Raw genomic sequence first — 27,773 nt, 5'->3', positions numbered from 1 at the left:
CATGACAGAACACAACAAACACAAAGTCAGTTGCGGTTCTGAAGGTAGGTCATCTAATAATAAGCAACACTGAGGTATATACAACGCCAAGTTCCATCCTCTCAAAAAATCATTTAATCTCTCATTCATGGCCAAGCTGATTCTGCTTTGTTTTCTTGCTGTTTTCTGCTTTTCATTAACAATTAGTGATGCCACGACCTACATCGTTGGGGACACATCCGGCTGGGACATAAGCACTGATCTTGATTCATGGGCTAGTGGCAAGAGATTCGATGTTGGTGATGTTCTATGTATGCATCCTCTTGCCAAAGTAAGATTAGAGATTTGTTGGTTGAGTTTACTGACAAATTCCTTTTTTTCTGTTTCCTGTAGTGTTCCAATACTCATCATATCATAGTGTAAACGAGGTAACAAAACAAAGTTTTGAAAGTTGCAACACAACAGATGCACTGGGAACATTTTCCAATGGAAACACAACGATTACGCTGTCAAATGCTGGTGATAGATATTTTGTTTGTGGTAACCAGTTACATTGTCTAGGGGGGATGAAACTTCAAGTAAATGTAGAAGGTGATCAAACATCTTCAACCGTTGTTGCCCCTCAAGCACAGCCTTCTTCCAAGAGCAACAACAATCCTTCAACTGTTATCCCCACTTCAAGAGGGTGTACAATTGGGGGAACTGAATCTCTTGTAATAGCCTTCCTATGTTTGACCGTAACAAAGTTGTTTCTGTACCAGAATTGAGACCATTACTCCATATGATATAAAAGTTGTTTTGCATTGTTGAACTTAAAATTTTTACTAATAATATAAAAAAAATTATAAATAATTTATTTTTAAAAAAATTGAAAATAAGAGTAAAATTATCGTCACCATTGTTGTTCCGTGATATCAACTCCAACTCATAATAACAATGCTTCGAAGTCTTAAGCTTGCCACTTCTTCTTCATCTTCTCTCATCTCTAAACCTTTCCTTTCTCTCTCTTTCTCTCCACTTCCCTCCACGGACCCACCATGAACATATTCAAAAACCTCGGCTTTGGAGCCAACAACAAGCCAACCCGCTCAATGGAAAACTCCGCCATCGTTCAGGGTCCAGATGACAACATCCAGGCTCCTGGTCAGCAGTTTGCTCAGTTCGGTGCATGCTTTTGGGGCATTGAATTCGCGTTCCAGAGAGCTCCAGGTGTGACCAAAACCGAGGTTGGTTACACCCAAGGGTTCACGCATAACCCGAGTTATGAAGACGTGTATTCTGGGACTACGAACCATGGTGAAGTTGTGAAGGTTCTGTATGATCCTAAAGAGTGTAGCTATATATGACACTTTGCTCTATGTCTTTTGGGCTCGCCATGATCCCATTACGCTCAACTGCCAGGTGGGTTGTTATGTTGTATGAAAATTTGGGGTTTTTAATGTGGTTTCTTTAGGTGGGTTTTTAGAGATAGACTCTTTTCTTTATATATATATTTATGTAATTTAAGTTTGTGAACGTTTTCTTTTTTTCCCATTTTGGGGTGTTTTTATATGAGTGGATCAATGTGTAATCTTGGGGGTTTGGATGGTTATTTGGAGGTGGATTTTTTAACTGACTATTGCAATTATGAATTATCTTATTATAGTGATAATTTTGAGGTAATTTTTGGGGATCTATGGCTAATTATTTGATTGAATTGATTTGTAGATGATGATAATATATGTGTTTTTCTCTGTCATTTAAAGCTGATGTATTTATGGTATCTTCTCCGAAATTTGCATAGAAAACTTGTGAACCTAGAGAAATGACAGCAGTTCGAACCATTATCGAAGTTTGTGTGTTACGGATTTCCTTGTCTACTCATCCGAGGAGCTCTCCTCGGGTGCTTCAATTCCTCTGTCTTGTAATGTGTCTTTGTTTATCTCACCCTGAAAAAGTTCAATCTTTTTGTATAAATCAAGTCATTTCTATAATTGATAGTTGGGGATTTTAGGTGCTGCTAGCTAGGTAATTTGTGGCCATTATCTCTGAAGTTACAAGTATTTGATTCTCCCAGTATTAGTGTTTTTCTGAGTCCTGAATTGTCAGGGTGTAACTATGAAATACAGATGTTATGGAATTTGTTTTCATGCTGCACTTTATTGAATGATACATTATTTGTTTTATTGATCATGTTGGTAGAATTGCATCTGCACAATAGTCTTGCCATTCTAATACGTTGTAAATACTTTGGCAGGGAAATGATGTGGGAACACAGTTCAGATCTGGTATATACATTTACATCCCTGAGCAGGAGATGGCGGCACGAGAGCCCTGGAAAAACAGCAGAAACTCTTGAACAGAAAGATTGTTACTGAGATTTTACCAGCCAATAAGTCCTATAGAGCAGAAGAATATCACCAGCAGTTCCTTGCTAAAGAAGGTCGTTTTGGTTTTAAACAATCTTCTGAGAAAGGGTGCAATGATCCAATCCGATGCTACCACTAAGTTCCCTCTATTTAGTACCAATTTGGATTCAATCGCACAATGTGGTGCGATTGAATTTATCGCACAATTAATTGAATTCAAATACTAATTTAATGAGATACATTCAATATAAATTTTTCATTGAAATTTTTTTTCAATTGCAATTACACTAATTTTTTTTAATTGCAGCTATAATATTTTTTATTATGTTTTCAATTTTGCCATTCATCCAAACGGAGCCTTAGCATGCAGTCCTGAGCTTATGATTGTTTATAGTTTTCTGCTTTTGTATGTCACTACCGTATTATACATCTAAAAAACTCTTTTGATGGAAATTGGAATGAATGCCTGCTCATTTATGTAGTTACCGAACATGGGGTTGTAATTATATACAGTCCGCAATCTAGCATCTATATTTTGTATATCTACTGTTTTAGCATATCATGTTAATACATACCAATGTGGAGGGGGTTTTGTTCTACTGTTATAGAATATTATTGTAAACCATAGTTTTATTTCATCAGGATTTGCCATTACTCATGAGGGAAGCACTTCAAAACCAGTGTTTATGGCTCGAGCTATCTCTTTGTGTCACTTCATTGTCTAAAATTATTCCAAGAATTAACCGATTGAACCATTTTTTTATTGCAACTTTAGTTGCACATATGTGATTTTGACCCAAGTGTGGAGATTGAGGTTGAGGGGTGTCTTTTGTTCTTGAATGTGCAGCCATTGCTTCCCTGATAGGCTAAGCGAGTTGAGTTCCATGTTTCATGTTTAAATCCCATTGAGACCTCCACTGATCCACCATAACTTATTAATTAGTACTTTGTTATCATGGTTAAGATTGTTGTTCGATTGTTAAGTTTAGTACAAGTTTTCTCATTATTCTAGATTTATTTTGTGGATACTAATGAAAGAAACTATTTGATACTATGAACTACTAAGGTTGACAATTTAACTCGTATTTGATAAGTTTCAATCTGACTCAATTTTATAGAGTTATTTTTTTTAATTGGATTTTGGATTGAATTGGATTAGGTATTTTTTTAAAGAAAAGTCAAGGTCGAGTTAAGATTGGATTTTATGCAAATTCACCCTAACTCGGTATATATATTATTTTTTATTATTTATTTAATTTTATATTTATATTTAAAATTAATATTTTATTCATTTCGAATTAGATCAATTATAAGTTTAAATATATACCGATCAACTTGTATTCAAGTATAATAAATAATACTTCAATATTGAGTCGAATCAAATTTAAATATTAAATTTAAAAATTAAATCGAATTCAAAACGAATAAAAATACGTCATAACCCGATTCAATACCTTCCATATGAAAGGTAGATTGAAATTCTCAATTTCGAATTGAAAGTTCCTTTTTGATAAGATATAAAAGTATTAATATAACAGTCATATCAATGAGCAATCTTGAATTCATATTTAAAGAGAGAGAAGATAGAAACTGAACATCCACCACCATAACCTCCTAACGTGTGTAGCATGAAACCATGAACCAAGATGTTGTTGCTGTCTAACTTATTCACGACCACCGGAGACACTGTCGTGTCCTAATTCTACTACATGTTAAAGACACATGGAACACTTAATTCCAGTACATTAATTGATCAAAGTGTATTTCTTCTGTAACAGGATAAATCTGAAATTGCAGCTGCAGCAGCAGCAGGACCACATCGCTTGGTTCCTTCTGCTTTGCTTCTCGCTACTAAGCAGTACTTGTTCAGGAAATTTTGTTTCAGTCATCCACTTCATAAATTTCATAAAGGGAAGTCACGGTGCACAAGGCTTCCCGTTTTACGAGAGTTAGGGTGAGGGTCCATAGTAGGCTTATCTCAACTTTGGCCAAGTGGGGAGTCTTGTATACCGAGATTTGTCAATATGCCACAAAATAATGCCGGATTAATCGACTTATTACTATACTTTACATGTAATTATTTATCGGTAAATAAAATTTACAAGGTTAACATCAGTTAATCACCAATTTTATTAATTAAAAAATATGTAACTCTCCCAAACTACAATTGATAAAAATTTGGCATACCTACGTACGTTGGGGGTAGTGTACAAGAAAGAAAGAATATACGGGATGGGGTGAAACAATTAATTAGTTTGGTGGTTAACCAATTTGATCCTAACAAAAACCAACTCTATTGTGTGTTGATATTATCCAACTAAAAGACATTTTCATCATGATCCATCATATATAATCGAACTTCAATGTCTCAATTGAAAGAAAAAAAAAGAAGCTGTTGAAAGCATTTCCCTATGATTCAGGGTTTACCAAGCAACTTGCATGTTTTCGGCACATTAATCAAACATTTGATCTTAACCTCTTACTTAATTAACCTTTGGTTGCGGGTAATGGCATTTGTAAATGATAATTATAATGAACATATATATATATATATATATATATATATAAAAGGAAAACATGCCAATTTAATGTGAATGCAAGAAATTGATAAAGAAGAGGTCAAACAATAATTTTAAAGGAAAAGAAGGGATTTGGGAATTCTATTCTTTGAATAAAGAATAAATGAATGGATTGTAAGTAATCAACTCTACTAAGCTTCGTGTTCATATCTTCACTTTTTCACTTCTTTAAACAGAAGTCAAATAATTATACCATAAATTGGAGCTAATTGATCTTTAGATCTGATCTGGAACTGTGGTTTAGGGACCCATTTTCATTTCTTAAATGTTAGATCAATATTCAGATGATTCCAGCTAATTAAGATCTCCAAAGCATAATTCCAAGATCCATGCCAGTTATATGAGGCTAAATTCAAAATCATGTGTAATGTTCTTTTGAAAGGGATCACAAAAAAGATGGTCAAAGCAAACCCTACCAGAAGGCACTGCCCTTGTTTTTTTTTTTCTGCTTTCCTTTTCTCTTTTACCTTTTCTAGTTGTTTAATAGAAAAATTGCAGCAGAAGGCACTTAAAATCATGCTAGTTTCAACATAAAATTTTGCCTTGATGAGAAAACACAGTATCACAACTTTTCTTCTTTTAGAAGTCAAGTTATTGCCTCACTAAATGCCCACCTTTACTTTGGTTCATGAAGCTCAATTCATTCATAAGAAAAGAAACCTCTCATTTTTGGCTTAGCCAAGCTACTTAATTCACCAAGTTTCCCCAAAATATGGTTCATGAAAGAAAACCAACCAAAAAGACAAAAATGATACATATTTCAATCTAAATCTATGATGGCCTCAATTTTCCTTAAAAGAATATGAGAATAAGATATGATATATAAATATATATATAAATATTTAAATTTAAAATTTTGAGATATTTTTTATATGATAAAATCATGAGACATTCAAAATTAAAACGAATAATATCTTATAAGTTTGATGCGCGTATCCATAAATTATATTAAAACAATTACTAATCGCTAAATACTACATCATAAGAAACACTTCTATAATCTTAAAAAGATTTAAGTATTATATTATAAAAATTATTTTTAAAATCTCATCATGTAATATGATTTTGATTATATGGATCTATATGTATTTTGTGTAAAGGGAGAAAGATAACTTTTGGAACAAGTTTATTTTATATACAGGTTTTATATATTTATTGCAGAAGAAATTAATTATTCCCATTTCTTAATCCCTTTTTACACTTGTATGAAGACATTTTTGTCAATTTCAAGTTTTTTTTATATCAGTTAGGACATGTCAGACATTATATGGAAAGCAAAAGACAAACATGTCAATTACATCTCCCAACTCAATTACATCTCCCAACTCGTTAACGACCCAAGTTTTCCCAGTAACACGTTCTCTTATGGAAATGAAACAGCAAATTACCTTTGAAATTATGTGAACTTGTCTCCTCACAAGCAAAAGCAAACCAACACAACGCTGTGTCTTATAAGACACAGCTAAGCTAACACAAAGGAAAACAGACAAACCAACCCAACAAACAGATGGCAGAACCAGAAAGCAACGACCTCGAGCATCAAACTCTTCCGAAGGTCATAACTTTCCTGTCCTCGCTGCTGGAAAGAGTAGCTGAGTCTAATGATAACAGCCGCCGGTTTCAGCCCCAGAAGATCTCAGTTTTTCAGGGCCTTACCAGACCTACTATATCCATTAGAAGCTATCTCGAGAGGATCTTTAAGTACGCAAATTGCAGCCCATCTTGTTTCGTGGTAGCCTATGTTTATCTTGATCGATTTGTGCAGATGCAACCGTCTTTGCCTATCAATTCTTTCAATGTGCATAGGCTGCTTATAACCAGTGTTTTGGTTTCTGCCAAGTTCATGGATGACATGTAAGTTTTTTCTTTGCATAAATTTATGATTCTCGGGTATAACTATCTGGGGTTTTCTTAGCTAAATTGGATTTGATCTGGGTTTCAAATCTGCATCTTCATGAACAAATGTCCTTCTTTAATTGAATTTAGTGTCCATCATAATTGGGTTTTGACTATATATATATATATATATATATATATATATAATCTCTTCAACCTTTTCTGTATGTATGATCTTCAATCTTCAACTTCAAAATTCATCTGAATTTCAATGTTTGAGGAAAAATACTTTACTTTGATTGAGCTTCCAAGCCTTGTCTGTGCTGATATTTTCTTCTCCCACTTTCTTTTCCCGGAAGATTTTAGGAAAAAAAAAAAAACTCCTAACAAATTAAGCAAGAACATAAAATCGACACTGTTTTCAAAAAATTAAAAAGATACAGCCATGTGAAAAACCACCATCTCTAACCAGACAGCCCAACCTTAGCTGTGCTGGTATTGTCTCTGTCTATCAAGGCTCGCCTGTAAATTTCCATTAAACTGCAATAAAATTTTAAGAAAATGAAAGAGCATGTCATTATTAGAGCTAATGACAGCTCAATCAGGGCCATGCATTCTGTTGAAAAAGCAAAATGTCCACTTGCCTGCTTTCAGTGTTTAATTATTGGCTCAAGCCAAGGCCCTCCTGATTCCACAGGCAATTATGGCAGTTGTTTGACTGTCATTTTTGACAATAGCATTAACTTTATGTATAAAAAAAGAAACTTTACTCATAAGAAATAAGCAAATATTGCAATTTTCCTTTTTTATAAGCAACAAAATCTAAAATTGACATAAGTAAAAACAGAAAAATGCAAATTGCCCTTTTTCTGTAAAAAGCCTTTATATTTTCACCTTTCAGAGTAATCATTATTCTTTTTTAATCTTTAATTGGGCTTTTTAGGTTTTACAACAATGCCTACTATGCTAAAGTGGGAGGAATCAGCACAGTAGAGATGAACCTTCTTGAGGTGGACTTCTTATTTGGCTTGGGCTTCCAATTGAATGTGACGCCAGCCACCTTCCACACTTACTGTTGTTTTCTCCAAAGAGAAATGTGGATGCAATCCCCTGTACAACATTTGGCAGAGCCTTCTCTAAACATTGGGAGACCCCTGAAGATCCATTGTTGTTTCAACGAAGATGAACCCTCCCATCACCAGCAACTTACTGTTTAAGCATTGTGTTTTTGTTGGATTACTAGGAATACATGGCCAGTGATTTTGTTTACTAGAAGATGTTGGCTCAAGTTCAAATGGGACTGACATGGTGTAAAGCACATTGATTTCAGACCTGGAAGACAAAAATCTCTTTTGGCTTTATTTCTTCTCTGTTAATGTGCTGCTGTAAGGACATGTCCAGGCTCATTGTTCTTGGGTTAGTCATTTGCCTTCCTTTTTTAACTTTAGTACTACCTAATTTTTGTTTTTTTCTTTTGTACCCAACTCTGATAGTATAATGGTATGTACAGATGAGTGTTTTCTCTTTTACAGTCTGGGCTAACATGATCTTACTTTTAAAAAACATCATTATCAGTTGAAAGAAACCAGATTAATAATGGTGTCCTCTTCAGGCTCAATGTTTCATTGCAAAAGTATCCACTTAGAAAGTAAAAAGTATGGTTGGCCAGTGCATAATCAGCTGGATTCATGCTCTGTTGGAACATAAGAAATCTGGCTGAAAGTTGAATGTTTCATGTCTGCATCCTGTTATTGAAAGGAATGAAAGATCTTGTTTGTCATGGCAAAAATAAGCATTGTTTGCTAGTTTAAGCCCCCCAACGCTGGCTGAGGCCGCTCATTATTTCAGCAGGGAGAGCAGGGTTTATGGTGGGCTGGATTGGATCAAGATCAGTTAAAATTCAATCTATAAAAAATATTTAATACTTAGGCCCGCTTCGAAGGAAGAAACCCAGAGAGTGTGCAACAACATTATACAGTGCAAATGATACTACAATACTTGCAAACTAATCAAATTTGTCTAAAATAAAATTTAAATCTGATTTTAAATTAATTTATCGAATTCAACTTATCAAGCAAGTTATATTTTTGATATGAATAGCATATAAATATAATCGAATTTTAAAATTTTAATATATTTTGATTATTATAATTAAAAAATTATTATTTTATTTACATATATATCAAAACTCCAATATAAAATCTTAAACGAATTGCAATAATTCAATATTTATATCCAATTAAACTCAAATTAAAAAATTAAAATTTAATCGAATTTTGAGTGAGCTGAACCGAGCTAAAAAATTTCTCATCGTGTAGACTGCATTAAACCCATGGTATGCATGAAAACATCGAGCCCCAAATTGGCTCGAGTTTTTTTGCCTTTTAGTTCATCAAAATTTTTTATCTCAATAGTCCGTCATCATCAGAAAGGAAATGTTCTTCTCATCCATAGCTTTAAATAACATTAAAGCTATGTAGGAAGGTGTCCTAAGATTTTTCCAATTTCATCACTTGATGACTCCAGGGAAAACACTACTAGCAGTAAATTATCAATTGAAATCACAAACACTAAACCCAAGCTACCATTGCATCAAAACAGCTCGATTGAGATCTCAAAAATCATACTTGAGCAGATTCAGAAGCAACGATTTGAACATCACTCGATAATATCTCAGATCAAGTGTTGGATTATATAAAATTTTGCTTCATCCTCATCCGCTTTCAAAACCGAATCCTATTTGAAAAAAAAAATTAAATTAAGCGAATATTAAGAGATTGCTCAGTAGCGGCGATTAAGTCATAGGTTCGATTCAGCCAGCTGATTTCTTCAACGACATAAATCGGAAGAGGGAGCTGTGAATCCTCATCGCAACCTCCAATTTCACCTTTTTTATAATAAAAAAAAAAGAAAAAGATCGCTCAGTTCATAGGTGGTCGACACGCAAAATTCTCAGACGAAGAGAAGCCTGCATTCCGGTCTGTTGAGCTTGAATTTTGTGACGTCATCACCGCGATATTCTTTCAGATTAACTTTTCCTATGAACAAAAAACAATCGAAGATAGAGAAAATCAAAGTGAAGAGAACAAAATAAGACGAACGCAGCTGCTGAGACTAAGAATTGTGGTTGCCATATATTTATAGGAGTAAAAATTAGGGTTTTAGCTGAAGTGTGATCGGTGAAGCGCCTGTAAATCATGCGGGTCCATGTTCGGGCAGGATTTCTTTTTGTTTATTTGGGCTTAATAAAAAATTAGGCCCAATATTTATAGGCAAAGACTTTATAAACATCATTGTGCCAGCGCCAAAACTATAGTCTAGTTTATACATAGCTTTTATCAACTATAATGGGTGATTTATTTTAACATTTCTTTTTTTTTTTTTCAGTTGAGGGCTCATTTGAGATAAATTATTATATATAAGAGTTGTTATTTCTATTTTCATATTCGTTTTTATATTCAATGAATATTTTAAATTTATTTTTATTTTTATTTATATAAATATTTAATAAGTATAAGTAATTTTTATATCCATAATTTTTTTAAAAATAAAATAAAAATTTATGCTTTCATTTTTTTATTTTTATCTTATATATTTAGATAATTATTTTATAAATATATACTACTATATATTTTAAAAATATATATATTAATTTGAATTAATTTAAAATAATAATTTATAAAATTCTATTCTCTAAATTATATATAAATATATTATATGATACAAATACGAAATGGGTGTTATAATATCTATCTTTATCCCTATACCTAATAAAAAAATAAAATTATATTTATTATCTTTTTCACATTTATAATGTAATAATATCCCTATTCTCATTTAAATAAAAAATTAAAATTTTTGTTGAATATAAATAAAATTAACATTCCTAATTTAAGGTTTAACTCTTTCAAAATTTTATTTTTGTTTAGTTGAGATCCCGTTTAGAGAAAATAAAAAATGAAATGTGTTTTTTTTCCTTTACCTAATTGATTTAATTAGAGTAAAAAACTTAAACATAATAATAATAATAATAATTTTATTAAAAACAAAAATCAATAAAATATATAAAATCTAAAAGAAAAAAAAAAAGAAGAAAAATACACTTACAAAAGTGTGAGTCTGCATTCAAGGAAAAATAAAAATAAGAAAAGGCAGGTAACATTATGGTTCCACGTAATTGGCAGCGTTAGCCGATAAAATGATCCCTGCCATTCACATTTGCATCAAATTTTAATGCTTCCGTTCCACCATGTGTTTGTCTCCACTCTCTCCTCCCCACCCTTCCCTCTTCCTCTGTTCTTAGACAACTCCCCCTCTCTTTCTCTTTCATTTTGAATGATTGTTAGGTGATTGCTTCGGCATCTGACAATAAAAACTACGAAGACAGGAAGCAGATTTGATTGACAGAAAGAGGGAATTAAGGTTGAAGATTTTGAGGATGACTTGTTTGAGTCGAGTCTTGGCGGTTTCCTATACGGTAAAGCCATCGTCTCCCTACGCGCCTTGTTCTTTAAGCTCTAGATTGTTCACGCCAAACCCAAGTTGAATTCCAAATGGCGACCCATGGCCACTGGACCTCACTCTTCTTCCTTCGCGCCTTCTATTGATTCTGATTCTTCCCCCGGGTCTTTTCTCTCTCCCTCTTGCTGTATTCAATATGGGTCTTTGCCTTGTAATTTTAACTATGTGTTTATGATTAAAAAGTGCAGATTTTGCATCATAGAAGGGCCCGAAACAGTCCAGGATTTTGCCAAGATGGAACTGCAAGAACTTCAGGATAATATTCGAAGTCGTCGGAACAAAATCTTTCTCCAAATGGAAGAGGTGACCCACTGATTTGCATTTTCTTCGAGTTTCAATATGAATAGGGAAAGTTTCTGCCTGTGCTTGTCAAGTAGAAACCAAACCCCCAATGTTTTGTAGGTTCGGAGGCTAAGGATACAACAGAGGATTAAAAGCGTTGAACTTGGTATTTTAAAGGAAGAACGAGAAAGTGAACTTCCTAATTTTCATCATTCATCCCATTCCTGCCTCCACTGGTCAGATATTTTTCCCTTTAACTTATTGTTTTCTTGTTATTAGTTGTATAGTTTTGTTCTCATTAATTCAAGTTAGTGGATGTAAATGTTGCACACAGACATCTCAAGGTTTATTGTGCGACTTGTTTTTCTCTTATTGCTGGGATTATTATTTTTGGTGGACTTCTGGCACCCACTGTAAGTCACACATGCTTGCCGCTCTCATAATCTAGCCTCTATGTTGGTGTCCATAGGTGAGTGGGGGGTTGTGCTTTTAGAAATAGAATGAAAAGGAATGCTTTTTTTTTTTTTTTTTGGAGAGGATAAAGCATTTGAAGGGAAATAATCGATCATATAGAGGAAAACAGACAAGGGGATGACAATGTTCGCCTCGTTGCCAATGGACAGGCTAGGTGATATTAATACGACATACGTTTATGGTTCTTGGAATCATAACTTCTTTTGCCTTACCTGTTTTATTTCTTTTTCTTCCCATATCTTAGCTGGAGCTTAAGCTAGGACTAGGGGGCACATCATTTGCAGATTTCATCCGTAGCATGCACCTGCCAATGCAGTTGAGGTATGAGAATCCTCTTGGTTTGTAATGCATACGTGTTATTTGGCATTAGATTGAGTTGAGTTGCTTGATTGCTACCATTTTTACCATGATGAAGTTGATGTGCTTTTGGTTTCCTTACAACAATTCTATCAGGCACACTACTAGATAATGGCATATTCTTTTTAGACAGTTGCTGAGTGAGAATGATAGCTGCAATTGTTGCAAGCCATCTTACCGAAACAATATAAGATGTTTTCTCAGAAATATTAATGGCAAATTAATTGCTTGCACAAGGTTGCTCCTAGAAAGGAGAGAAATCTGTTATTTGATATCAACTTGGTAAAGTGTCCATTCAATCTTGTTTCAATGTATTAAACACGGTTCCATTGGTGCTCAATGCAGTCAGGTTGATCCTATAGTGGCATCATTCTCTGGTGGAGCAGTCGGGGTTATCTCAGCCTTGATGGTAGTTGAAATAAACAATGTTAAACAGCAGGATCATAAAAGATGCAAGTATTGTCTTGGAACTGGTATATTCATGAAACTTTCTTCTTTTCTTCAGCCCTGCTCTATACCAGATACATACGTTAACGTTGACGTTAAATGCAGGATATCTTGCTTGTGCTCGCTGCTTAGCTACTGGGTCACTTGTTATTTTTGAACCAGTCTCGACGGTCAATGGTGGAGACCTGACTTTATCAGCCCCACAAACAGAAAGATGTTCAAACTGTTCAGGATCTGGAAAGGTGTGGCATCTCAAAATATGTAGTTTCAATGATTTGTTGTTTACTTTTGCATATCAACCTGGAAATTTTAATGAATGGAAGAATATTTGCTTATGCAACTTCTTTATGCAAATGGGGATGTTTGTGCTGAGCTCCGAGTTTATGGGTATGATGCTAAAATCACAAGAAAGAGAAAGAAAGTGGTTAAGGATAAAGGTAGGAAATGTTTCTTGCATTTTCGTTCTGACGCTCAAGTCAAAGGTATGCTATAACAAGTTGGAAGGAGAGTAAACTAGAGAGAAAGTAGAGGAAGACAAGATCTTTAGATAATGACTGGATAACTTTATTTATAGATGAAATGCGAGAGATCTATAGGGTATCTTGATGACGTGACTGAAGTGCCGAACCGATGTGATATTGTATATGTAAGGTTGGTTTGACATATCAAATCGACCCAAAAATAAAAAGAAACCTTGATTATCTGTTGATAGTCCTTAATGAAAATAAAATACCATTTCCTTTTTAAACCTTAAAGTATTCCTAACTGGGGAATTTCAGGGTTAGATTTAATGGTTTTCATTATTTACCTTTCTGTTCCAATGTAGAATTAGTTCACCTCATCCAAATGTTCTCTCATAATCTTTTTTTTTAATAATTTTGGCAGGTCATGTGCCCCACATGTCTTTGCACTGGAATGGCAATGGCAAGCGAGCATGACCCACGAATTAACCCATTTGATTAGAAGTGCATTCTCACCCTCTCATTCTTATATTCAAATGTAGAGCTCCTATTCATATCTGTTTGTGAGAAGATAACCAATCCTTGTATATACAAACATCCCAAGCACACGAAGGACTTGCCTTGCTGCAAATGAATTGTATCTGTTCTAATATTTACTGAGACAATCCTTGCTTTTGAAATGAAAAACTTCAATCCTCATTTGGCTATCTAATGTCATACCAATGATTGCCGATTCACTGCTTCCAATCATCATTGTCGAGGTTTGTGATATGGGACTTCTATTATGCAAAAGTATAAATTGTCTTTCGAGGAACCAAAAAACAAGATGTCTCCCTTGGACATGCGGCCCTGGATGTATTTCACTTAGAAAATTTTTTTATTATAAACTTACAATTATTTAATTATAAAAAAAAAAAGATACATGAGTATTAAGTTCAATATAAAATTTTAAAAGATTTTGCATAATTCTAACAAATGTGACATAATTTTTGAAGTTGGATTTACGAAATATAATTGAATTAAACAAAATCAATATAATGAGAAGTTAAGAGCTTGATTTAAAATTTATTGTTCGAAAATCAATTCGAATTCGATTGAGTTTTAATTTTTAAATTTAAATTTGACTTGAAATAAAAATCAAATTATTCGAATTCACTTGATTAAACTCATTTAATAAGAAAAAGCTTAATTCTTATATTTGATTTCAAGTTCGATTGTGTTCAAATTTGAATTGATATATATATATATATATATGTAAAATAATAAAAATATATTAAAATTTAAAAATTCGATAAGTTTTTGAATTACTTGAATTAAACATTAAAATTACTCGAATTTGATTTTTTTGATAAATCAAACTGTTTGAGCTTAAATTTGATTTGTCAATGATTAAGTCTTAATGTATTATTTATACCTAATTGGATTATTTGATTGAATCCATTAGATTCTTGCCCAGGTCAATGAAAATTACTATTCTTGAATGATTTTTCATTTTTGAATTTACCATTGACAGAATGTGGGCCTTGGGCTATTGGGCTTGACCCTATAAGTTTCAATGAACATAAAGTAAAATACTTTGGGCTTCCATGGAATCATAAATTCCCGGGAATTTTTTGTTTCCCGCTTATCCCATTATTTCAAAATTTTATTTTCTCCTTCTATTTTGGAAATCAATTACTCTTCAAAATATTAAACCATTCTTTTCCACTTTCCTTATAATTCCCTCCTCGCTCAAAAAATGGGCCGAGTCATTCGCCGCCGTTGAAATCGGACCAATTCGTCTTTAAGCATAAGGCGACCAACGAAGCTCTCCGGTGAACCTGCCACTGGTCCGCCGGACTAATGACAACCGCCTCACTTAGGGTCGGTCTCGCCATTCGACTAGCTTTCCAGCGGGCAGAATAGGCTATCACTCAGCTCGGCTCGGCTCAGCTCAAATTTTCTCTCTAGTGCCAGTCCATGAGCTCGGTACCACTCGTCCCGCTCTGTCATGTCGACCAAGCGGAAACCTTCTTCTTCTCCTATGAAGGAGGCTGGTTCGTCCAAGAATACGACTCGATCGAGCCAGAGAAATCGAACCTCGAAGTCAAAGCCGGAAAATGAGAAAGTCATGGATGTCTCTCATGAGGAAGAGAGCAGTGACGGTAAGCGCAAGGAAAACTCTTTCTCTGGATCTGCTACTACCCTCAAGAAGTCAAAACGAACCCAAGCAGAACTAGGTTCGAAAACTCCATTGAAATCAGAAAATGAAGATACCGTGCTCCTTGACGACTGTGAGACCAAAGCAATTCCAAAAAAGATGAGAAAAGCTATGGTAGTTGATGAAGATGAGAAGCAGGATGCCAGGTTTATTGGCAAGCCCATAGCTGATGAGGAAGCACGACGGCGGTGGCCAAAACGCTATCAAGGAAAGGTATACATATATTTTCTTTTTCTTTTTCTTTTTCTTTTTTTTGGGTGAAAAATCAAATCTTTTTGAAAATTTTCTCTTAAGTTATAAATTTTCATATGTAAAGGGTAGATATATTTTATTTATTTATTTATGTTTTGCATTGTTTTTACTAGGGGCAAAAACGAGTAGTTTCAAGGAGTTCCAAAGAGTAAGTAAATACATTTATTTATTAATCAATTTTATTTCTTTTTTTGTTTATTTATACTGCATTTTTTTTATGTAATTCACTTAGAGGCTGTTTGTTATTGTTTTCAATTGATTTTTACGTTGTATTTAGAGATTTTAATTTTTGTTTTCTTTTTAATTTATAACATGGAACTTGTTTGGTTACTAAAATGTGGATGAAAAATTTTAGTTGAAAAATGTGGTGGAACCGGAGTGAATAACCAAGGGGTAGGAATAACGATAAGAAAAGAAATGATAATTTAAAATACAAGAAGATGATACGACATGAAAATGATATGAAAATAAGATAGAAATGTGATATGGATTAAAATTTAGTAATAACTATATATAAATTTAATCAAATATATACATATATATTACATGTTTTTGTGTGAACATAAATTATGATATGCAATTCTCATATAAATTATGATATGAGTATACAAATTTCAATATTTTACATGATATAAATATATGAATCACCATGTTTATTAAGGGGTTAGGGGTTTGAGTTTAACACTACACTTTTTTTTGAGAAAAAATAAATGTGAATATTTTATTTCAACATTTTACATCTTTTTTTCTAAAACCAAATAAACTTTTTGTTGTAGTTTTCAAAAGATGTATTCTTAGTTTTTCAAAATTTTTTTGGCACAGTGAGTCTGGTTCAGAGGTTATTCAAGCTCAATGTCACTACACTCAAGCGGAAGTGGATGGTTGTTTGATATGTAATCTTTATGATGATGCCCATGTCAAAGTCAGTATAATTTTATTATTTATAATTGTCATTTTATGCATTTATCATATTTAAAATCATATTAGTCTTGTGCATTTGATGGATTGGTTCTCAGATCTTTCACTATATTTTTATTCATTTGGTTGTTGGCAAATCTTGTCAAGATTATATCATTCCTTGATTAGGCTATTTTTTAGGTTATATTAGGAGTAAAGGTATTAGAATATAATGTGTTGTAAATATGTTTTGTTATAGGATTCGGCATGGTATTATTTGTTTCAGAAAATTATTGTGACCCTTTAAGGTTTGATGAAAAATATATTTACTGTTATTAGAATAAATTACCCTTTGTCTACTCTGGTATTAAGAAAAATGAGTCAATCAACTTTTTTTTTTCTCCATCACTGTACAAGATGCTAGATGATATTCCATCGTTGGTGGGCATCACTTGTTTATGGTTTTTAGCACTTATCTTGTTTATTATGAATTCTTTGTAATAAAAAGTTAGGAACTTAAGTTAAAACTATATGGATTTATTTGTTGACATCATTGATTAATCATTTTGTAAAAAACTGGGCTATGTTGGAAAGAAAATTGTTCAAGACTTGAGCAAAGACTGCTTTTTTGTGTATGCAAATATTTTTAGTTGTTTCATTAAGGTTTGATTGTGTTATTTATGTTGAATGAGGTGAACTTTATTAATGACTTTTATAATATGTATACTAGGCTAATTCTTAAAAGTAAAGTAATTATATTACTTTTTTATATATTTATAGGCCGAAGAAGGGGAGGATTACTACATATGTAAAATTGTAGAGATGTTTGAGGCAGTTGATGGAACTTTCTATTTTACAGCTCAGTGGTTTTACAGAGCTCAAGACACTGTAAGATAATTCTTTTATCTGATTGTTATTGTTTTCTAACATTTAATTTAACGTTACCTACGATTTTTTATTTCAGGTGCTCAAAAAGTTAGGCCATTTTATTGACAAGAAGCGTGTCTTCTTTTCAGAGATCCAAGATGACAGTCCATTGGGTTGTCTTGTAGAAAAGCTTAAAATTGCAAAAGTCTCATTGAATGTATGTTTTTTCTTTTGTAATTTCTTTTGTTCTTCATCATATCTTCACCATTTCATCATGATATGTATTTGCTTTTTTAGGTTGATTTGGAGGCAAAGAAGAAAATGATTCCACATTGTGATTATTATTGTGACATGTTATATCTTTTACCATATTCTTCTTTTATTAATTTACCTCCAGGTGATTGTTCTACCCTTGATTTCTCTATCTTTATTTATTGAGCTTATGTCAATGAACATTTGAAAATTACTAATTTGCTTCAATGTATTATGTTTTCCTTCTTTATACACCATAGAAGATAAAACAAATGTCAGTGAAGAATCTTCATCAACAATTTCTAGTGACGACACAAATAGTATTATCAGGGGAAACACTAGTTGCGAGGAAGCTTCATTGTTAGACTTGTATTCTGGTTGTGGTGCAATGTCAACTGGTTTGTGTCTAGGAGCAAATATGGCTGGAGTAAAACTGGTGACGGTGAGTTACTTCACCAATTTTAAATAATTATGCATTTTAAACCATTCATGCATGTCTACCTACATTTAGTAATTTTTTGAATTTTTGTTGAATTTTTCTAGACATGGGCTGTTGATTTAAATAAATATGCATGTGAAAGTCTTCAAAAGAATCATCCAGAAACAATGGTAAAGATTTATTTATAATTTGTTATTTTATTTCTTGTTGCTATATGTAATATTTAAGAACTTTTGGTGAAATCACTTGGTGTTTCAGGTTAGGAACGAAGCTGCAGAAGATTTTTTAGCATTGTTGAAAGAGTGGGAACAGTTGTGTGTTTCATTTTCATTGTCAAAATCTGAAAACTTAGAGAAACAATCTATCAATTCTTTTGATGATGATGGGGATGATGAAGATGACGATGATGATGAAGAAGGTGATGTTGAAGATGAAGTATTTGAAGTTGAAAGAATTTTAGCTATATGTTATGGTGATCCAAAGGAGAAAGGGGAACGTGGTTTATATTTTAAGGTATGTGTTCTTTATAACTTGCTTACTTTTGATAGAATTGCCATTACTGTAGTAAGACTTTCATTTCTTATGCTCTCACTGATTATAAGTACTTGGGCATAAATTCTTCTTTACTTTGGTTAATTATTTGAAACATTTTAGTGGTGACATGAATAAATTACTTAGCATGTTTGTGTATAATTGTGGACTTTTTGTCTATATAAATGATAAATTTATGTTTTTATTTGGTACTATAGATATGGATAATAGTTCTTGTAAAACATGCAGCAAAATTTTCTTGCGTAATAGATGTGGGTCCGAGATTGTACATTTCCTACTCTTGCATCTAGTTGTCATTGTGTAATTGGTTCATGAGCTGTATGGATGGCTCTGACTTTAGCTCATGTAGCCAGGTCTTTTTCTTCATCCTTTTATTTATTTTGTTAAGAACATTGTTCCTGAATCCTTAGTTTTGGAACTACTCCTGAAATTTTAATTCAGTCATCCATAACCATTATTTAGCTTAATGTTTTGTATAGACATTAGTTGTGTCTATATACTTTGGGGTATCCAACCATGACTCACTCCATCTCTTCTTACAGGTTCGTTGGAAGAATTATGGGCCAGAAGAAGATACTTGGGAGCCACCAGAGGGATTGGGGTATGTGGTCAGTATTTATTATTGCATTTCATACTAACTTATGCAAACTGTCTCTAACAATTAACCTCTTTTGACAGTGATTGTCGAGAACGCTTGAAGGACTTTGTTACACGTGGCTTTAACTCAAAAATACTACCCTTACCTGTAAGCTTATTTTATCTTTTCTATGCTGCTTTTTACCTGAATGAATTTCGTTAAAAGGAAGTTCCTGTAACATTATCCCTGGCTTTCTCTAACAACCAACTAATCTCTGTAGGGAATGAGAAGGATGTAGTAAAACATAATCATCTAAACATTTATACCACTTAGAACCGCTTTCTACTGAGGATCTTTCTTATACATGTTTCTATCACCTGGTGTTTAGTATTTGGAAAGCTTCAATCTCATCCTCATGGCATTTAACTCAAGGAATAACACAACTGTTTCACTAGCAGTACCAAAAAGAGGAGCAGGACTTGCCATTGGTTCTAATAATCACCCCACATCCATCAATAATTCAGAAATAATTATTTGATTTATTCTGTATGTTTGGAGTTTTATTGCATTTGCACGCTTTAGAATTGCAATTGAAGTGCAATTCAAACTTTCAGCTTAGCTCACTAGAGTCTACAATAGAAAACTTACTGTCGTTCTTTAAGTAGCTCATTTTGTTAATGAATTCAGTTTTTCAAGAATGAAAAATAGTGCATGACAAGAAACTTAAAAACCAGACCATACAAAAAGATATAACCTAAGGAGAAGAGCAAAATCTTGAAAGTACATATACCCGTGAGAATCTACTATGGCTTATCTTCTACATAGTATAAGACAAGAAATAACCAAGTCAGTATTGGGTGCACTTTTTCTAAACCGGCTGTCATTTGCATTCGAACTCTTTTTCTACAGAAGCTTACACATGGACTTGGAATCTGTTGCCTAACTGGGTCATGTTTTTTGTAATTTTCTTTACGTTAATTTCGAGGACCCAAGCCCCTTATCTGCTTGAGTTTAAAGTGTGCAAGATATGTCTGACACAGCTATGATAGGGTAACTTCGACCTTATTATGTGTACAAATTCCTTTAATCTGGCTAAAAAATTTAACTCCAATCCTTTCTTTTGGCCTGAATAGGCTGTTGTTGCTCCATCCAAATTCATTAGGCAGTGGCTGCAAAAGTAGCTTAGAATAAACTATTGAATCTGTTTCTTCTAATTTACTTAAGCACACAGTACTTCAATACAACATTGTTGCCGTACCATGGTCAAACCATTTAAGTTAGTATTGTTAAAAACAAATGTGGAGTATTTTCTGAATTCACAGGAAAATTTTGCCTTACTTTTGTTATTATCACAGATTCTTAGTCTGTTCTGTATTTTCCATCTGGTCCTATAGGGTGATGTCGATGTTATTTGCGGAGGGCCCCCATGCCAAGGCATCAGTGGCTTCAATAGGTTTAGAAATAAGGATAACCCTTTACAAGATGAAAAGAACAAACAACTTCAGGTTTTCATGTTGATAGTGGAGTACTTGAAGCCAAAGTTTGTTTTGATGGAGAACGTTGTTGACATTATAAAATTTTCTGAGGGATTTCTTGGGCGATATGCCTTGAGTCAACTAATTTATTTAAACTACCAAGTCCGAATGGGAATGATGGCAGCTGGTGCCTATGGTCTTCCCCAATTTCGTATGCGTGTTTTCTTCTGGGGGGCTCGTCCTACTGAAGTGAGTATTTTTATCACTATAAATATAAAAAACTTAAAATTGTGCTTTAATTGGATGTTCAATGTTCTCAGAAATTGCCACAATATCCACTCCCAACACATGATGTTGTAGTAAGAGGTGTCATTCCCCTTGAGTTCGAGGTACAAGAACTTGTGTCTTTGATTTTAATTTTTAAATGCTTCCATATTCTTACAATACAAAATGAATGCAGATGAACACTGTAGTCTGGGATGAAGGGCAAAGAGTAGAGTTGGAAAAGAAACTTCTATTAAAAGATGCAATTTCTGACCTTCCTGCTGTATGTTTTATGATATGTTAACATTTTTCCTTTTTTTCCCTGATTTGCTAGTTCATTTTTCAATTTACAAGTAATGCATGTATTTGACTCAATGGTTTAGGTTGGAAATTATGAGCATCAAGATGAAATGGACTATGACAAGAATCCTAAAACAGAGTTTCAGCGGTTCATTAGATTAAGAAGGGAGGGTTGGTAGATTTATCATATTTTCTACATAGTTATTTACATTTTTAAATTCCATATTCATAAAACCATATTTGGATTAGTATTATCCATGTTTTGTAGTTTTACTGTTACTCATCTTTTTGCTGTGCATATGCAAAGTGCATTGCTTCTTTCATCTTTGTTAGCTAGGAGAAGTTGCATCCACCAATGGTTCTATTATGTTTCTCAGCAACTCAAGAACATTATTTCTTTAGAACTCTTTAACCAATTTTTTGGATACATGGTACCTTTCCTTATTTTTTGAGCAATGGTGTCACTTCGTTATGCAAAAAAGGCTTGTGTTGTTTCATTATGACCTCCATTTTACAACTTCATTAAGCTGGACGAACTGCAAGCTTATCTCTTTATTTTTCTTGTAGAGATGCCAGGTTCTTCTTCGGAGGTAAAACCAGCAAAACATTTGCTCTACGATCATCAGCCTCTTCAACTCAATACAGATGACTACCAGCGTGTTTGCCAGATTCCCAAAAGGAAGGTATCACTACATCTCAATCTAATTGGCATGCATAGGTATTCCCTTGGATGCTTCACTTACTACCTTGCCTTTCGTTCCCTGGCAATCTGTTGACTTAGGGAGCAAATTTCAGAGACTTACCTGGTGTTCTAGTTAGTGGTAATAAGGTCGAATGGGATCCTAACGTGGAGAGGGTTTATTTGGAGTCAGGGAAACCTTTGGTAATCTTTTCATTTTATTTCTTGTTGATGCTCTATTTATCAATCTATTCTCAATATCTCTTCTGTTCCACTGTATGATGTTTTCATTAACAATGAGAGGTCCCTGATTATGCCATGAGTTTTCTTGGTGGATCATCATCCAAGTGAGTGTTTTTCTTACCATGTATTTCTTTGATAACTTATTTGAATTGAATAACCTCGCAATATGAAATTTTGTAGACCATTTGCTCGTCTATGGTGGGATGAAACTGTACCAACAGTGGTTACCAGGGCAGAGCCTCATAATCAGGTTATGATTTATGCATATATTGTGTTAAACCAAATCTATACACAAACATTATCTAAGTTGCAATGTTTGGTATTTCTTAACAGGCAATTTTACACCCTGAACAAGATCGTGTCCTCTCAGTTCGTGAAAATGCAAGATTACAAGGCTTCCCTGATTACTACAGGCTTTTCGGACCTATTAAGGAAAGGTACTTGTATTACCAATACATCTTGATACAACTGCATGCCTCGTGCAATTGTTTGGTTTCAAGCATGAAAATTTATCTGTTTGGAACAAAAGTTCATTGACTGTATATTTTATGTTGATAATGTATTAAATATATATTTTTTACTTGCCAATATGTTTATATTAATCACCTTCAAACCATGACAAAATTTTACTGTAGGTGATACTGTTTTTACTTGGGATTTTCAAGAATCAAAAAGCAAGTACTAGACATATTAAACCAAATTGAGCCATAATCTTTTTGGAATAATAAGTTTAGTTATTTTTGTTTTTGATTTTTTTTAGGTATATTCAAGTTGGGAATGCTGTAGCTGTGCCTGTCTCTCGGGCTTTAGGATATGCATTAGGTTTAGCTTACCAGGGTGTTTCAAGTGATGAACCTTTAATGAAACTTCCCCCAAAATTTCCAAACATTGTGGACAAAATTTCTTCAGAATCATCTGAAGAAATCCCTTAGCTCCATTTAGTTTTTTTTTAATTTTTTTTGGGGGTTAAATCATGATGTAATTGTATATCACTGAGATGTCATTCTTATCAAATTTGCAATGAAAATTTTGGATTATATTTTATAATCATGTTGAAGATGTGAACATTTATTTTGTTATTCAGAGTATTTGAAAGTAGTTTATAATTTCACAATATCCTTTTCCTCTCTTAAATTAGTACTCACATCAGTTTTGGCATGTAATTTAATAAAACAAATTTACAACTTTGGAAGGTTTTTCTGCAAAATTATTTGTAATATTGTTTTTAACAAGTAATTAACAGATAAAAATAATAATTTTTGGGCCTGATCAAACAAAAAATCCTTGATAAAAAGAGCATTGACCATAAAGAAAAATACTTAACTATTGATGATAATCTGATGTTATATGAGAAATTATGGAAAATAAAACTACCAAAACTGACCATTTAATACTGAAGAGTGATAAATAGCAAAAACAACATAATCCCAAGTTCCAAATTGGCATTTCATTTTGCTGTTCCATCCACTTTTCAAGTGACTTTGTGGATGATGTCCCCTACAAGCTTTTTCAACAGCTTTATTAGCTGTTTCACCAACTTGGTTAGAATTGGCGTGACTGAAGAAAACACAGACGTAATTATGATGGTGAAGACCTTTACACTACTTGGTGCAATGCTAGACATGGCAGTGTTATATGTGAAAAACAATGCCAACATACAAATTTGAAGCTCAAATTGCAGTGGAAAATTGCTTGCGAGGATGTTGATCATGAAAAGCGACATTGCAAAACCTATTGAGTTGAAAACCACAAATAGTGCAAAAGTAATTCCGCTGCTGGTACCCATTATGGAGTTCCCTGCTGTGTGTGCTCCACTGAAGCTGGTGCCATTGTTCTGGTCAGGAGAATAATTATCTTGCCAAGTACCCCCTGGAGGGCTGAGTCCAACCTGGAAGGTGGCTGTTGCCACCAAAACAGCTATCACTAATAAAGCACTGCGTGCTTCACTGGGAGAGTCTGCCGTTCTTAAACTTGAAATACTCCACCAATTCATCTTTCTGCCTTGGCCATCTCGGTCGTGTTCTGGGGTGGTTTAGTACTGCATTATGAGATTCACAGGAAGGAATTGGAGAGGTCATAACATCTCGAGCTCTCACAGCTCCAGCCTCTTGAAGAATCTCTGCAATTTCTCTATCACCGGCTTCACTAGGAAAAATCTGTAGGACATCCAGGGCAGTAAGACCACTTTGGTTTACCGCATTTACTTCCAACAAGCCTGAAGTAGTTGTTCCACTGCCAAGTATTAATTCTATCACCTGAAACGATATTAACAGAAACATCATCTCATTGTTTGGCTTTACACTTGTACTAGATAGACAACATAGTGAAACAAAAATAGATTTTTGGCTAAAAAACCAGGAGCATAGTCTAGAAATATTTCCCATTTTATGGACAGAGGGATGTTAAAACAAGAAAACAAATGGATTAAACTTGTAACCTAGAAAAGGTCAGCTTTGACAGCTCGGGTATTCTGGATTCTTTCTTCCAGAAGTGCCTTGCAATTGCACTATGTATACTAACTTCATCTAGAGTATGTTCAACTTTGTGTTTCTTGTACAATACAATATCATAATCTGTAAAGAAGCAATGTTTAGCAAGAAATAGCGGAATAACAAATATTGAAGAGAAAATACTTGCCTGCCGTTGTTTCTTCCAAGTTGCTAGGTGCAGAACTGTATTGCCTTGCTCATCCTTTAGATTTAATATATCTTCTTTCTTCATCTCTAGAATCCAGTTAACCATAGCTTTGATTGCCTCAAACTGGCTGTTCTTAATGGCAAGGTGCAAAGCAGTCTCCCTTTGAACTGTCACGCCTTCAATACACTCACCACAACTAAAAAGCATTTCACTGATTACATCAACCCTCCCTGTCAAAGCTGCAAAATGGAGAGGAGTCTTGTTCTCTCTTCCCTCTAGGCAGCATAATTTCCGTTCAACTTTCAGAAGCTCTCTTACAACCTCAATATGCCCGTTGGCAGCAGCCATGTGAAGAGGGCTAAAACCATCTTTATTTACTTCTTCGGCATACTTAGGCTTTAGTCTCAAAATCTCTCGAACAAAACCAACATGCCCTGCAGCTGGAGCAATATGTAAGGGATTTTCGCTCGAATAAAGTGAGATGGTGTGCAGGATTAAAGGGTTTTCTCTCAGTAAATTGTGGAGGTCATCGACATTTCCAGTCCAAGCAGACTCAAACAACCTCGAATCCATTTTGATATGGCCAAGCTTGTTTTCTTAGAAGGAAAACAAGTTTTATAGGCAGAAAGGATGCATTTTTCTTTTTGTTGATGAATAATGAAGAGTCCTGGTAGAAGAAGGAATGTTAATAACTTCTTTAATGAATGTTAACTTATTTTCAAAAGGTCTTCGTGTGAACAAGCAATTAGGAGTTGACATATGCAAGCCAAATGTAATAGTTTGACCTTAGTTTTAAATAATAACTTTCTTGATTATCTAATGAACCAACTCCTGCATATCAATATATTTATTTATTTATCTTATTTCGACTGACTTTATCATTTTCATACGCCAGACACCTAAAAAGCTTAAATAATTTCAAAAACTAAGGTGCTCTGACTTAAAAGAAACATGAATGAAGCTAATTTAGATTTCTGGCTGGTTTTAAGACGCTGTTGGTTCATATAACCGCTTAAGAGATGGCATTTACCATGTTTGGATTCACGTTTCAACATTTGCATCCGCTTCTCTCTAACTCAGCTTCTGCCTCCCTTACAAAAAGAAAAACCAGAAAAACCAGTAATGAACTACAACAACTATATTCTACGGATGACAAGTCTGTAATGTTTTCTGCTCGCTGATGTGATTGCTGTGTAGTTTCTCGAGTCGTGTACATAGGGCAAATCCCATAGCTTATGTTTTAACAAAAACTGACCTCATGTCCTGTACTTTTCAGGTTGTTTACCAGTGTATACAGGGTAGTTTCAAATTCAAAGATAACAATATATTGTTATTACTTGATAGGCTACAATTGGGGCAAATCAAATGCAAAGAGATAAATACCAAAACCATAACTCAATTATACTTTTATTATATAGAAAGAAAGTTGCAAAAGATTGACTAGAACGGGATGGGGATGCTCTTCATCTGGTAGTTGGCGAGGACAAAGAAAGACGAGGAGATGCTTTTACTAAAAATGAGTTTGAATTTCTACTTGTATCTTTTTTTTTTCCAAGTAATAAAATTGATCGTTTTTCTGTTTAATTTGGTTGTTTAATTTAAAAACCAAAACTGATAAGAAGTGCTCTTTACAAGGCAAAATCAGGTTTCAAATTGATAGTCTCATTGACAAAGTCAATGTGCTTGCAGTGTAAGCTATGTGCAAGGGGTTTCCCGTCTGAACAGCATCAAACAATCTTATGACCATTTTGATCTGATAGAATTATGTTATATCTGATCTTTGAGTAAAGATCAGGAGCTATTCATGCATATAAAATGATTGCAGAAGTAACTTTTCCTGGAAGTAATCATTCTCTTTCAGCCAACTCCCCCAACCAAAATAAAGATTCCTCGAACGATTAAAATATTATGCTCCCTAAGATCTACCTTAGAAGAAGAACTAAAATAATGGACAGATGTAACCACATGTAATGTAGTGACCTTAGCCATATAAATGTGAGGATTATTTTTGCTGCTGCGGACTAGTTGACCATTATTTCCATTAATTTTCAAGAATTTGGAAAAGTACCACTGTTTGTTGCCTTTCAAAAGCCGATGTTATCCCATTATTCTTATATGCACCACCGATCACCAATGTGAAACTCAGCTACCAAGTTTGATCCTAGACAGTAGTTTAATGTCTTGGTTGAATTGAAAAACCGTGTTTAGAGAACTATTGTGGAAAAGCAATTATTTTATCTTAATGTTAGTTGGAACTAAAGTTTTTTAATCCGTTTGAAATTGCACTTACCATTCAAAGTTCAGACCAAGTTTTAAAAAATTAAAACATCATTTCATTGAGGATCATTGACTTTACCAAGATATGACGAATTCACCTATACAATCAACCTTCTTATAAATCAGGTATGTAGAATAAAAAAAACTTGGTTGTTAAGTAAGATGAACCGTGGAATAGACTTGCAACTGATGTTATTTACAGAGGGCAAAGGCACATGCTTTGCACAATCTTTATATTAATCATCATATCATTTCTTCCCATTCATCGTCTCTTTGATAACAATGACATTCCCATGCTGAGAGTTATTGTCCGCTTTGACCCAAAAGTCTCAGGGTTTTGTCTTATAAAAAATATTTCATAAGTTTAGGTTTAGATCTCTCTCTATATATATTATATCATATCCAGACTTCCCACTGTATAGTACTTAGTGACTCCCATTGCCCCCACCATGTAGCACTTAGTGACTCTTATGATGTAACATTTAGTTCTTGTCTACTGGTAATCGTTCTGATACTATTTGTGGAGATCTACACTCAACTTATAAAATATTGTCCGCTTTGATCCGAAAATTTCATGA

The 27,773-nt window shown here is 33.7% G+C and overlaps 3 protein-coding genes, 4 non-coding genes and 3 pseudogenes across 10 annotated transcripts; 5 read left to right on the top strand and 5 right to left on the bottom strand.

Moving 5' to 3' along the window:
- Window positions 1-90: 90 nt before the first annotated feature.
- On the top strand, window positions 91-825 carry LOC111275281 (stellacyanin-like). The gene is made up of 2 exons (XM_022860513.2): window positions 91-290; window positions 373-825. Exons 1-2 carry the CDS (start codon window positions 128-130, stop codon window positions 744-746), a joined length of 537 nt encoding a protein of 178 aa, XP_022716248.2. The 5' UTR covers window positions 91-127; the 3' UTR covers window positions 747-825.
- Window positions 826-891: 66 nt separating this feature from the next.
- Window positions 892-2,735, top strand: LOC111289944 (peptide methionine sulfoxide reductase A1-like; annotated as a pseudogene). Its single transcript, XR_016329414.1, has 2 exons — window positions 892-1,380; window positions 2,216-2,735. The product of XR_016329414.1 is annotated as a peptide methionine sulfoxide reductase A1-like (transcript).
- A 3,507-nt stretch (window positions 2,736-6,242) lies between these two features.
- On the top strand, window positions 6,243-8,271 carry LOC111289935 (cyclin-U4-1-like). Its single transcript, XM_022881302.2, has 2 exons — window positions 6,243-6,760; window positions 7,686-8,271. The coding sequence occupies exons 1-2, from the start codon at window positions 6,414-6,416 to the stop codon at window positions 7,957-7,959; spliced, it is 621 nt and encodes a 206-aa protein (XP_022737037.2). The 5' UTR covers window positions 6,243-6,413; the 3' UTR covers window positions 7,960-8,271.
- An 888-nt stretch (window positions 8,272-9,159) lies between these two features.
- Window positions 9,160-9,263, bottom strand: LOC149514164 (small nucleolar RNA snoR31/Z110/Z27). Its single transcript, XR_016329433.1, has one exon. It is a non-coding gene; the product is annotated as a small nucleolar RNA snoR31/Z110/Z27 (small nucleolar RNA).
- Window positions 9,264-9,373: 110 nt separating this feature from the next.
- On the bottom strand, window positions 9,374-9,462 carry LOC149514163 (small nucleolar RNA snoR31). Its single transcript, XR_016329441.1, has one exon. It is a non-coding gene; the product is annotated as a small nucleolar RNA snoR31 (small nucleolar RNA).
- Window positions 9,463-9,519: 57 nt separating this feature from the next.
- Window positions 9,520-9,621, bottom strand: LOC149514162 (small nucleolar RNA R30/Z108). Its single transcript, XR_016329437.1, has one exon. It is a non-coding gene; the product is annotated as a small nucleolar RNA R30/Z108 (small nucleolar RNA).
- A 36-nt stretch (window positions 9,622-9,657) lies between these two features.
- LOC149514161 (small nucleolar RNA Z107/R87) lies at window positions 9,658-9,760 on the bottom strand. Its single transcript, XR_016329442.1, has one exon. It is a non-coding gene; the product is annotated as a small nucleolar RNA Z107/R87 (small nucleolar RNA).
- A 1,041-nt stretch (window positions 9,761-10,801) lies between these two features.
- Window positions 10,802-13,996, top strand: LOC111285493 (protein ORANGE, chloroplastic-like; annotated as a pseudogene). The gene is made up of 7 exons (XR_016329413.1): window positions 10,802-11,367; window positions 11,452-11,566; window positions 11,666-11,786; window positions 11,877-11,958; window positions 12,264-12,340; window positions 12,722-13,065; window positions 13,709-13,996. The product of XR_016329413.1 is annotated as a protein ORANGE, chloroplastic-like (transcript).
- Window positions 13,997-14,992: 996 nt separating this feature from the next.
- On the top strand, window positions 14,993-23,395 carry CMT3 (chromomethylase 3). 2 transcript variants are annotated; one of them, XM_022881293.2, is made up of 21 exons: window positions 14,993-15,697; window positions 15,850-15,884; window positions 16,559-16,658; window positions 17,414-17,521; window positions 17,598-17,717; window positions 17,798-17,897; window positions 18,013-18,194; window positions 18,296-18,361; window positions 18,450-18,704; window positions 19,286-19,344; window positions 19,422-19,488; window positions 20,715-21,044; window positions 21,116-21,184; window positions 21,256-21,342; window positions 21,443-21,530; window positions 21,927-22,042; window positions 22,141-22,242; window positions 22,342-22,385; window positions 22,462-22,531; window positions 22,615-22,718; window positions 23,042-23,395. In XM_022881293.2, the coding sequence occupies exons 1-21, from the start codon at window positions 15,275-15,277 to the stop codon at window positions 23,211-23,213; spliced, it is 2,697 nt and encodes an 898-aa protein (XP_022737028.2). In that variant the 5' UTR covers window positions 14,993-15,274; the 3' UTR covers window positions 23,214-23,395. The 2 variants fall into 2 exon arrangements, with proteins under 2 accessions (XP_022737028.2, XP_089602862.1); XM_089746736.1 differs by lacking the exon at window positions 16,559-16,658 and having other exon boundaries at window positions 14,994-15,697; window positions 23,042-23,384.
- A 247-nt stretch (window positions 23,396-23,642) lies between these two features.
- LOC111275275 (ankyrin repeat-containing protein BDA1-like) lies at window positions 23,643-25,573 on the bottom strand (annotated as a pseudogene).
- Between the last annotated feature and the right edge of the window lie 2,200 nt (window positions 25,574-27,773).

This window comes from Durio zibethinus, chromosome 17, assembly GCF_047325235.1.
Source record: "Durio zibethinus cultivar Kanyao isolate XHJ-2024 chromosome 17, ASM4732523v1, whole genome shotgun sequence".
Lineage (NCBI taxonomy): Eukaryota > Viridiplantae > Streptophyta > Magnoliopsida > Malvales > Malvaceae > Durio > Durio zibethinus.
Note: the sequence above shows the minus strand (reverse complement) of the source record. Positions and strands in the feature narration are given on the sequence as shown.